The sequence below is a fragment of the Lepidochelys kempii genome, chromosome 11 (genome assembly GCF_965140265.1).
Source record: "Lepidochelys kempii isolate rLepKem1 chromosome 11, rLepKem1.hap2, whole genome shotgun sequence".
Taxonomy (NCBI): domain Eukaryota; kingdom Metazoa; phylum Chordata; order Testudines; family Cheloniidae; genus Lepidochelys; species Lepidochelys kempii.
Window position 1 is genome coordinate 40,617,208 of NC_133266.1, and position 12,200 is coordinate 40,629,407.

A 12,200-nucleotide genomic window follows, 5' to 3' on the forward strand; every position below is an offset into this window, starting at 1 on the left:
TGGTGATGTCTACCTCCATATCCTCATTCCCATTTATCATGCTACCATTATCCCTAAGATCCTCTTTAGTCTTATTAAAGACTGAGGCAAAGTATTTGTTTAGATATTGGGCCATGCCTAGATTATCCTTGACCTCCACTCCATCCTCAGTTTTTAGCGGTCCCACTTCTTCTTTCTTTGTTTTCTTCCTATTTATATGACTATAGAACCTTTTACTATTGGTTTTAATTCCCTTTGCAAGGTCCAACTCTATTTGACTTTTAGCCTGTCTCACTTTATCCCTACATATTCTGACCTCAATAAGGTAGCTTTCCTTACTGATCCCTCCCTTCTTCCACTCCCTATATGCTTTCTGCTTTTTCTTAATTACCTCTCTAAGATGCTTGCTCATCCAGCTTGGTCTACAACTCCTGCCTATGAATTTTTTCCCCTTTCTTGGGATGCAGGCTTCCGATAGCTTCTGCAGCTTTAATTTAAAATAATCCCAGGCCTCCTCTACCTTTAAACCCATAAATTCTTCAGTCCAATCCACTTCCCTAACTAATTTCCTTAATTTTTGAAAGTCAGCCCTTTTGAAATCAAAAACCCTAGTTGCAGATTTATTTTTGTTAATCCTTCCATTCAATTTGAACTGAATTAGCTCATGATCACTTGAGCCAAGATTATCCCCTACAACCATTTCCTCTATGAGATCCTCATTACTCACCAAGACCAAATCTAAAATGGCATCCCCTCTAGTCGGTTCAGCAACTACTTGTTGAAGGAATCCATCAGCTATCGCATCTAGGAAAATCTGAGCCCTATTATTATTACTAGCACTCATCCTCCAGTCTATATCTGGGAAGTTAAAGTCTCCCATGATCACACAGTTTCCATTAGTATTTACTTTATTAAAAACATTAAAAAGGGCTCTATCCATATCCAAATTAGATCCCGGCGGTCTATAGCACACCCCAAGCACTATCCCAGGGGAGGCTCTAATAGTTTTCTTCCCCAATTTAATTATTGCCCAGACAGACTCAGTCATATCCATTTCATCGCTTCTTATTTCTTTACATTCTATCTCATCATTGATATACAGTGCTACTCCACCACCTTTACCTTTATTTCGGTCTTTCCTAAACAGCACATACCCTTCAATACCTGTAGCCCAGTCATGACTACTATTCCACCAGGTCTCTGTTATACCTATAATATCTGGTTTCACTTCCTGCACCAGTAACTCTAGTTCCTCCATTTTGTTACCTAGGCTCCTTGCATTAGTGTACAAACATCTTAATTTTTGCTGTTTGGCCTCGCTCACATTCTGTACCTTATTAGGCACCGTTATTTTACTACCAGTATAACCTATTAGACTTGTATCTACACTGCCCTTCCTCCTACCTACAGCTGTATCCACTCTTACTTCATTTTCTTTCCACTCTATGCTAAATTCTGGCGTGGAGATTACCTGGACATCTCCCAACCATCTCCCCCAAATTCCTAGTTTAAAGCTCTCTTAATCAGTTGTGCCAGCCTCCATTCTAGAAGTCTATTTCCTTCCCTACTCAGATGAAGTCCATCCCGAGAGAACTGTCCTCTATCCATGAATGCCTCCCAATGGCCATACATCCCAAAGCCCTCCTTATAGCACCACTGCCTAAGCCATCTATTGATAGTCATAATCTTGTCACACCTTTGTTGCCCTTCTCTAGGAACAGGCAGAATCCCACTAAAGATCACCTGAGCCTCAATTTCCTTAAGGGAGACTATGCTAGGCTGGGGAGGACGCTTAATACTTTCCAGCGAGAATCTAGCCGTATCATTTGTTCCCACATGAAGGATAATTAGGGGATTCTTTCCCACTCCCTTTAGAATCCTTTTTAACCTCAGGTCTACATCCCGTATCTTAGCATCTGGAAGACAGCACACCCTCCTATTTTCTGGATCAGCTCTGGTTACAGGCCTATCTATTCTTCTCAGTAAAGAGTCCCCAATCACATAGACCTGCCTTTTCCTAGTGACGGTGCTATTCTCCAGTCTATCCCCTGTTCCCTCTGGCTGCAAGTTTTTTCCATTCCCATTCTCCCTTGTAATCCTTTTTAACCCATCCTGTATCCTCCTGGGGCTCATATTTGGTGTAATCTCCATTAACTCTTCCCCTTTTCCTATAGGACTAACCGCTCTTCTCTTCTTCCTTGCCCTGTCACCTTCAGTGACTACCTGCTGAGCCCCTTCTTCATTTTCCAACTCTGCAAACCTATTCTGAAGCTCTATTTCTCCTTCACTAGCCCGTCTTTTCCTCTGCCTAGTTCTTTTAGTCACATGCTTCCACTGACCACTTTCCTCACCCAGTCTCCCCTCAGAATTCCCTAGTCCTGCTTCCATCTGCAAGTCTGAGCTTTTCCCTTCAGATACCTCATGTCTTTGCTCCATAATCTGCTCAAACCCCTTCCTAAACTCTACCAGACTTTCCACCTGCATCTCCAAACCTCTGATCTTTTCCTCCATCAGCTCTATCAGACGGCATTTCATGCAGACAAAACTCTTACCAGGTGCCCCCTCCAGGATCATGTACATACCACAGCTTCCACATCCAGTCATCTTCATTGTGTCATCTGCTACATGTGTCACTCCCACTGCCACCTCTGAATCTGTCATAGCCTTCCCACCTAAATCCTGTTAATCTGGGAAACACAAACCACACCAAAACACCACCACCCACAGCAAAACCAAACCCCACACAAGCACCACAAGACAAACTCCGCTTTCAAACTCCCCTGTTTACAGCTCTGTTTGCTAGCTCCTGTGCCGCTGCAGCTGTCTGTGCCACTGCCTGACTGGCTGCTACCTTTATAGGACCCCTAGTCAGTGAAGCCCCGCCCCCTAATCAGGGCTCAGCTTCTCTCCCAGCACAAAGCCCCTACAAGCCTCTACACATACAAATACTACCAATACAAAACCAAACACACACAAATACCTTCTCCTCCAACAGAACTCCCACTCAAACTGCCCTGTTTACAGCTCTGTTTGCTAGCTCCTGTGCCGCTGCAGCTTTCTTTGAAGGGATTCTTGGGATGGGATTCTTTCTCTTGACTTCAGTTGGAAATGACAGGGCCCTGTAGTTATTCCTGAGTTGTTTTATATAAGAATATTTGTAGTAATGTATTAAATTATTATGGTAAAAGTCATTCTACGTTCACATGAACACTAAGCGGACAAATCATCATCCCCACTAAGACTACTTTGCACCTGGAGGTCCCCATTGCCTAGAGGAATCCTCCAGTGGGATAGAGCTCGCATAACTGGCTTTAAGCCAACCCTACTTGCAGTACCAGGCATAGGAGGCATGGCCAACGAAAAGGAAGTGTGGCCAGCGTACTCTTGTACTGCAGTGATCTCTAGCTGCAAGAAAGGACTTTTGGGAGTCACTGCTATCTATTTATTAGAGCATAAGCTTTCGTGAGCCACAGCTCACTTCCTCAGATGCATCTGAGGAAGTGAGCTGTGGCTCACGAAAGCTTATGCTCTAATAAATTGGTTAGTCTCTAAGGTGCCACAAGTCCTCCTTTTCTTTTTGCGAATACAGACTAACACGGCTGTTACTCTGAAAACTGCTATCTATGCATCTTGCAACTTAGAGCAGCCTGAGGCAGCTTGAAGTTTTTCCTTGGGAATAGCCCCATGCCTACTACTTCAAGGATCAGGGAGCTCCAGACACCTTTTCAACCAGCTCCCTCTCCCTGTTCCCAGCTACACAGGGAGTAGAGGGGCTGATTCTGGGCCTATGTGTGCATATTAAATTTTGATGAACAAGATAATTAGTTGTGTTGGTGATAAATTGAAAGAAAAATTGGAAACATTTAACAAGTTCATTTCATAAATGTGTTGAATTGGGATTTTATTCCTCCACCAACAAACAAACAAACGAACAAACAAACAGGGATCAAATGTAAAACTAGTCAGCCATGGCCCACGTATTATGGGACAAAATAATTCCAAAATGGAGCAGCACTTCTCATTTGAGGCAAGATAGCCCTTGTACATTTAGCTGCAGTAGGCAAACTTCAGGATGTTTGAACTCTCCACCCCCACCAAGTCTATTCTGCCCCTTTTAAAAAATATATGTTTTTGCAGTAAGCTTTACATTAATTACACATTTCTTATTGCCACATCATTTATGGAGAGACTGCACCTCTTTCTCTGGGTTCTCATAGTCCAATACCCTGCTTGAATCTCTCTCCACACCCACCGGAGGGACAGAGGCCCAGATCCACAAAATTCCTGCTAAATCCACTAGGCACCTAAACTCACTTGGTGCCTAAGTTTTCAGTGTAAAAGTTTCCTGGGTGCCTAGTTTCTGCCTCTGCACAGGTGCTATGCTGCCTCACTCTACGTGTTTGGATGCCTGTTCTCACTGAAGTCTCAGTGGAACAGTCATGGTAGGGTGGGAATGAGAAAGAGAGAGACTTTGAAATCCAGTGCTTAGGTCATTCATCTGGGAGGTAGGAGATCCAGGGTACAGTACCCCTGCCCCAATCACTCTTGTTATTTATCCACAGTGGAACAGCTCAAACAGACACCCCCACATCAGAATATCCAGTAGCTCCTCGGGGGTGAGAGCACTCTCCTGAGAGGTATGGGGAGATTCCTGTTAAAACCCTTTTTCCCACTGTGGCAGACAGGGGAATTGAACCTGGGTTCTCTGCGTTCCAGATGAGTGCTTTAACCACTGAGTTAAAAGTTACAAACTGGGCACTGGCACCTTCCTCCTCTACCCAGTTTTGCATGGAGAGAGAAAAGCACCTAACTCATTCCCACAAGAAGCTACTTAAGCGCCTAATCTGCCTGACTCCGAGTGGTGGGTTCCTGTTCGTGGCTCACTATGCCGTAGTAAATGCGTCCTTGCAGCCTGGATTTAGGCACTGATCTCTGAGAGAGGAGCAGGGTCTACGGCACATCCCTCTTGTCAGCATCTCTCATTGGCTGTTTTAGGCAGCTCCTTACCTAGCATGTTGTCTTCTGTAGATCTCATTGTCAGGTGCCTATTTCTTCTCATTCATTTAGAGGGAACCTATGCACCTAACTCAGGCTTTGTGGATTTCAGTGTGTTCCTGTGGTAGCAACGCCTAAATCCCAGTGTAGATCTGGGCCAGGGTATCTACATTAGGATTGTAAAAAAATATTTTCTTTTTGCAAAAATACCCCTCCTTTGCTAGCACACATTCAACTCAATTGGTGGAGCAGTACTAGTGGGAGTGCTAGTGTAGACAGGCCTCCAGGGAGACACTGGCATTTTAATCACCATGACATCTAATCTGCTCAGAGCACAACATTTTGCTTAAAATGCCAACAGCTGCAGGCATCTTGTTTACTCTGCTGCTCACTAGTGCTAACACGGGTGGAACAGAACTGAAGACAGCAGTAGCGGAAATTCTAGCAAAAATGTGTTCGTGCACAAAAGAGTAATAGTCTGTTCAGCTGATTGCTATAGCTGCTCAGAGGCCTCACCTGTGCTGAACTAAGTCTGGGAAAGCCAGCAATTCTAAAAATTGTAAAGCCATCGCATTAAAGAAATCATTCAAAACGGTTGATTCCATGTATAATTCTGAACCCACAAAGTTTGATTCAATTAAGGATTTAGAGAACCTTATAACTAGTTTTAGTACTGTAGGCCAGGGTCAATTTTCCATCTGAAATTAAATACAATAAATAAGGACACTGAATTTAATTTAAGGACGAAAAGGTGATATGTCTACATATTTTTGCTTTTCAAGAATTTTAAATGTGCAGCATGAAAGATACACAGCTGTGTGCCCACGTATACCAGTAAATGATACACTACTTTTTATGCCAAATAAAGGTCAGGTGTTTTTGTTCATCTGAAAGATAAAGGGTCAACAATGCAAGGCATCACTCTTCAGAGTTTCTCCAGAACATAGACTAAAATGTCTTATCTGGCTTCAGCTCTCCACTTTCATTTCTAAAAATGAAAAATTAGTTCTTATAATTAAATAAACAATTGCTACATTGAGGAGGAGAGTATTTCTGGCACTGATGCTTCCTCAATAAGTAGGCACAGCAGGCCAATGTCTTGCAGCCCATTTGGCAGAATACCAACATGCCATTAATAAACAGACAGCTGAAAATTCTGCTATGGCAGAGCATGTGTTAGAGAAAGGACACATGGCTTTGAGCTGACTGAGACAGTAGCCATGGCTATTGTTTCTTTCAGAAACATTGCATTATTATATACATTATTATGCATTATTATAGCGGTCAAAGTTAATTGGCTATCATACCAAATTTTCATCCTCCTTTATACTGGGACAGGACCAAATAAGAAGTACTGAAGTTTGTGTTGGCTGCTAGATGTCCCATAACATTTTTCTGCAGGTGGGCTAATTTCTGCAATATCATGGGCCACTTGGACAAAGAAGGAAACTGACATTTTCAAACTTGCTTCTCCCGCTCCCCGCCCCCACTCCGTAGGACATATTAAAGCAAATAAAATGAAATTTGTATAATAGACCACCTGTAGCTTGAAAGCTTGTCTCTCGCAACCAGAAGTTGGTCTAATAAAAAATATTACCTCCTCCACCATGTCTCACCTGTTTGAGACTATCCCAATGTAATTCTAAAAGTTTTTAGTGCATCTCTGCTCCACCTTATAAACAATCGATATTTGTTGGTACTGGGAGAGGTTTTCATGTAACTACATTTTTGAATGTTCATTATTAGTTAGTTCTGGTAATAAGAAAATGTGAAATTGTTTTTCATCTCACCATTGATATGGCTAATAGTAAACAAGTAAAAAATACCTAGACAGGATTGGCAAGAGGGGTCCAATAAATGTAACATATCAGCATTGTCCAAACTATTTTCTGGATCCAGTATAAGAGTGTTTAAATACCCCCTTCCCTGCCAAAGTATGTGTTTTGGTTTCCAGGCTACAGAAGCACATTTTTGGAGGGGGGGGGCTTCATAAGAGTAGCAGATGGATTTCTTTTTTCTTTAAAAAATATTTATAGTATCAATGACCATAAGAAAATATGTAACTATATTATGAGGACCTTGGTGAAATATATTTTTAAAAATCTGCCTGAATGGCATTTCAAGCAGACTCAATTGCTCATACACCCAAAATAATCTAGCACCCAAAATAATTCCACCACAGCAGTGTTGTCATAGGGGTTTGGCAAAAGGTTTAGGAGAAAAAATACAAGCCAATTCAAACCAGTCATGTACAGAACTGACTTGACTAAACTGAACATGTCAGCTTCAGATCCAGTAGATTCTAATCACAAGCCGTCATCGTGTTGTAAGAACATTTGGATCACAAGGATACTTGCATTTTGATGAAAGACCTAGAAAAACCCATGCTATGGAAGCACAGGCATCATCACTCCTGATTCAGGGCTGTTTGGTCTTTGTAGCTAAAACTTGGCCTGCCCCTGCTTTTCAGAAAATACATACTAACGGCCAAGAATACATACTACTGTCCTATGCCGTTACTGATTTTTGTAGGGTTTTTAAAAACTGTACGTTAGGAAAAGAAAATGAATGCAGGATGCAGTAACAAAAGTCAACCGCAAACAAAGTAAGAATCACCGCTGACACTCTTTACCCTTCCAGGATGGTATGTAATTTACAAAACATCCCTGCAGCTGTTTTGCAATGCGATTTGCATGAGATAAAATGACAGACTGTTTATTAACAGTGATAGATTAGGAGTAAGGTAATCTCAGATCTCTTCAGCTATTATGGAGGTTTGAGGCTACAGTGCCCTGAAGACAGTTTAGAGAAGACTTCGGTCTATGTAGAGTTTGGGTGTGTGTGTGCTTTGCAACAGGGACTAAAAGACCCAGTACAGATAAGCATTAGCTGGGATAGGCTCTAAATCCTGGACGGTTGCAGAGGTTACTTATAGTAGTAACCGGGCTGGAAGAGCCTCGTGGTGCTGTTCGGGGGCTGGGGGATTGGCAGGGCCAGAAAGGCAGGGCAGGGCTAGGAGAGGCTGAGGGCTGCAGGGCCGGGGCCCGGCGTGGCTGGGGAGGCGGGGCTCGCCTCTCTTCGTCACTTAGTGCAAAGCCTGGGAGTCTCAGGAGAACAACGGGCTCATTCAGCGTGTGGCAGCGAGGGGAGCGCCAGGCGCAGTCTGGGGAAGGGCGCAGCGCAGGAGCAGGTCTCCGCTCCCCCCTCGGTCCCCGGCCGGAGCCGTGAGAGCAGATGGCCCTCGGGAAGACGCTCCTCTACCTGTCCCTCTTCCCCTGCCTCGCCTCCGCCTTCAACCTGGACACCGACAATGTGATCCTGCGGAAAGGGGAGCCGGGCAGCCTGTTCGGCTTCTCCCTGGCCATGCACTGGCAGCTGCAGCCGCAGGACAGGAGGCTGTAAGTGCTTCCCCCCCCCCCCCGCCCCCATTCCCTCGGCCCCGGGAACTTCCCCCTTCCCCTCCGCACGAAAACTTTCCCGCTGGAGCGCGGCGCGGGGCCCCCTGCCCCTCCCCGGGCAGGCTCCTGGACCAGCGGGAAGAAAGGAGCCAAGGGCGCTGCCGAGCCCTGGCCCGCTGCTGGCTGCGCCCAGCCCCGGCCGGGAGCCGCTCTCCGCCGCCTGGGGGGGTCCCTGGGGCGGGCGGGGGACCCTGGCATCTGTCCGGGGCGACCGGGCCGGTTTCAAACTCCCGGGCTGAGCTGTGTGGAGCTGCGGGCTGGGCGCGGGCCGGGGTGTGTGTTTCACAGGCGAGCCCTGCAGGTGGGAGCGGGTTAGCGGCGCTGCAGCGTGTCCCCTCCCTCCCGTCCTCCTTCCGTCCTGGGCGCTTGGTTTCAGGGGTGTGTTGGCCGAAGCCCGCGGTTACTAATGCAGCTGGGGCGCGCCCGGGCAGCAGCACTGGTTGGGGTTTGGGTAGCTGGCGGCGCCGCTGCGGGAGGGACGGGACTCCGCGTGTTAGGAGTTCTCCGCAAGGTGCGTGCGGCTCTTTGGGTGCGGACTTGCACGGGCTTCTCACTGCAGGGCACGGAAAAGAGACTTTTCCCCCCCAAGGGCGGAACAGCCACCTGTTAGGAAAAGTTGTGTAGATGAGGGCACCAGATGCTTTTCAGAGCAGGGGAAACCGTGTGGCCGCCGACAGGACCTACTGTATATTCGCACTGGTTTAACTCAAAATGTCTGAGCTGAGCTGGATTGTTTAAAAGCCAAGGGGCAAACCAAAATCTCTGTACTGGTGTGCACTCGTGCAGCAGTCAAGGGCGAGCTCCGTCATAAATGTCTAGTTGAAAACCTCACACTTTTTTCATGTCATAATGATTTAAAACTAAAGAGGTTTCTTCGGGGGAACAGCAATACTGCAGAGAGACGTGTTTTCCACCAGGCTCACACTGACCTTGCCTTCTTGGTCACTGCGAACAAAGAATTCCGAAGGGGCGTATGACAACAAAAGGACCTTGCCCCCCAAAGGACTTCAGTGTTCTTAAATCAAGCCAGAAGCAGTGGCTTCAGAATGAAGCGCTCAGGAAAGCAAGTGTACTCCTGTTTAGGGAAAAGCAGACTGAAGCAAATGAAGAAACTGATGCATATTAGCAAAAAGAAAAGGAGTATCCGATGAAGTGAGCTGTAGCTCAGGAAAGCTTATGCTCAAATAAATTGGTTAGGCTCTAAGGTGCCACAAGTACTCCTTTTCTTTTTGCGAATACAGACTAACACGGCTGCTACTCTGAAACCTGTTTATTATAACTGTACTGATGAGCTGTACTCTTGCTGCATAATCACAAAATGCTGATCTGTGCTATTTCTCTCTCTTTGCTGATGTAGGAATTAATCTAGACATTGTCCTGAGATGAAGTAGGATGTTTCTGATAAAATGTGAATTGAATTTTTGAGTTAAAATAATCTTCCTATGTTCTGGCTGACTTACATGATGACTGGATCAAAAGCAATCCAAGTGATGATATGTGTGTATTTCTGCAATAGAATCACTGGTGTTCAAGACTGAACCTGCTTCACACTACAGATGTGAGCTCCTTCTGGAAGGGCTGGGCAAATAAATCAGGTGTTTCCAACATAATCATGATAATAAAGGCCTTGTTCATGGAAGACCCGGAGCAAAATAAAATGTTCCTTTATATGGCTTCAGGGAGAGCCATGGAAGTAACTGAATGCAGAAGTATTTGGTCCTGTGTGAAATTGGTCCAATAAAAGATATTACTTCACCCACCTGGTCTCTATAAATCTGAACACATTTACAGATTTTACTGTATATGTTATCTATGGGAGATATCATACTATGTGAGGATTTATGAAAGACCAAAACTAATATTTTATTTTAATTCAAAAAGAAGAGCATGGAGTCCATAGTGCATAAGAGAAGAAGTGAAGCCAGCAAGAAAGTTACCTGATAACCTTACTTAAAACTTCCAGGGCCACTTTCTGCCCTGACTTGCGCCATATACAATTTCATTGATTTCAGGGAGGTTGCATGGGTTTAAATCCAGAGCTATAAGAATTCCATAGTTATTGAGGACACAAAGTTCTCCAATGCTAAAGAATGAAAATCTAAACCCAAAAAATTGCCTTTTAGAATCATACATCATGGTCCTATGTAACAGCTTATGCATGTGATTCTTGAAAGCTTGTCTCATCTTAATTCTTTTATTGAGAAAAAGTATCTTAAGTTTATTAGAGCTCCATGGTACTGTCAATGCTGCTAGTAAGTGTATCAGAATGTGTAGGGACAATTGCAGTCATTCATGGGTCACTAATAATCCTTTGGAAGGCAGTCACGGTACTCTGAGTCTGTGAAATTTAGCTAAAAAGAAAAGGAGTACTTGTGGCACCTTAGAGACTAACAAATTTATTTGAGCATAAGCTTTCGTGAGCTACAGCTCTCTTCATAGGATGCATTCAGTGGAAAATACAGTGGGGAGATTTATATACATAGAGAACATGAAACAATGTTTATGTATCTGAAACAATTTATGTGTATAAATCTCCCCACTGTATTTTCCACTGAATGCATCCGATGAAATGAGCTGTAGCTCATGAAAGCTTATGCTCAAATAAATTTGTTAGTCTCTAAGGTGCCACAAGTACTTCTTTTTGCGAATACAGACTAACTACAGACGGACTACATGGCTGCTACTCTGAAACCTGAAATTTAACTGAAACTTCTTAAAGATTATTAGCATGAAATTGCCTTCTCCGTACTGAGAGCAATCCAAATCTGTGGGTGGAGAAAACTCATAGATTCTTTCAACTTTGACATGGCTTTCTGGATCTAAACTTTCATGGAAAGGAAAAAACCAAAATTCTAAAAAGACAAACCAAACTACAGTAGCTACATTCAGAGGCTGCTAGGTACTTTGGGTATGTAAAGACACATTGACCACTTTTTTCTTTCAATCTGACTCTCCCAAAAGTAGAATAAGGAAGGATGGTCCAGTGATTAGAGTACTAGCCTGGAACTCCGGAAGCCTGGGTTCTGTTCCCTGCTTAGCTACAGATTTCTTGTGTGACCATGAGAAAATCTGTTAAAATGAGAATATAGCACTTCCCTACCTCACAGGGCTGTTGTGAGGCTAAATAGGTGAAAGATTTTGTGGGGCAGTAATGGAGACCAGATTAGGATAGATAGAAACCCTTACAAGATGATGGTGATATTGCCTTCCAGAGGTTTTACATTTTTTAAACTGTCTGGGGCAGGAAAAGTGTTTTGTCTATTGGTCAAATCCTGAACTCCTTATTCAGGTCCAATTTCTGATGTAACCGATTATGTAACTGACATCAGAATCTGAACCTGTTTTTACTCAGCCCTTACTTAGACAAAAATCTAATTGAAGATGATGGAGGTTGTGCTGGGGGAAAAAAAAGGGAGAAATTCTAAATGAGAACTTCCAGACTTGATCTTATGTTTGCAAAATTAATTGCACTCATTTTCATAATTCCTATTTGGAATGCCTACTGGGTACTGATCCTAGTGGAAGCTATGCCAAACATGACTAGTTATAGGCAGGACAAGCTGTGTCTACTGTCCAGGTATTCCAGGGAGGTAGGCCAACCAGTGGGAGAGGAGTTGACAGAAATTGAGCCCATATGTTGGTTAAAAATGATTCTTTTCACTGTCACAGCTGAGAATAAGGCTGTGGTGAGAGGGAAGTGATGGTGGAATACCTGTGAATCCCCAGCTATATTTCTCCTTTTCAGCATGTTTTCCAGCTCTTTTGTAA

At 44.1% G+C, this 12,200-nt stretch overlaps 1 protein-coding gene across 3 annotated transcripts in view; it reads left to right on the forward strand.

Annotated features, from left to right (window-relative positions):
• Positions 1 to 8,080: 8,080 nt before the first annotated feature.
• The window catches only part of ITGA6 (integrin subunit alpha 6), a 59,678-nt gene continuing 55,558 nt past the window's right edge, over positions 8,081 to 12,200 (forward strand). For 2 of the 3 annotated variants that reach the window (XM_073305848.1, XM_073305850.1), the window contains exon 1: positions 8,082 to 8,372. In XM_073305848.1, the coding sequence (XP_073161949.1) occupies positions 8,209 to 8,372 (164 nt within the window). In that variant the 5' untranslated portion in view covers positions 8,082 to 8,208. Of the gene's footprint in view, positions 8,373 to 12,200 lie in introns of all 3 variants that reach the window. The other variant, XM_073305851.1, reaches the window with a different exon arrangement.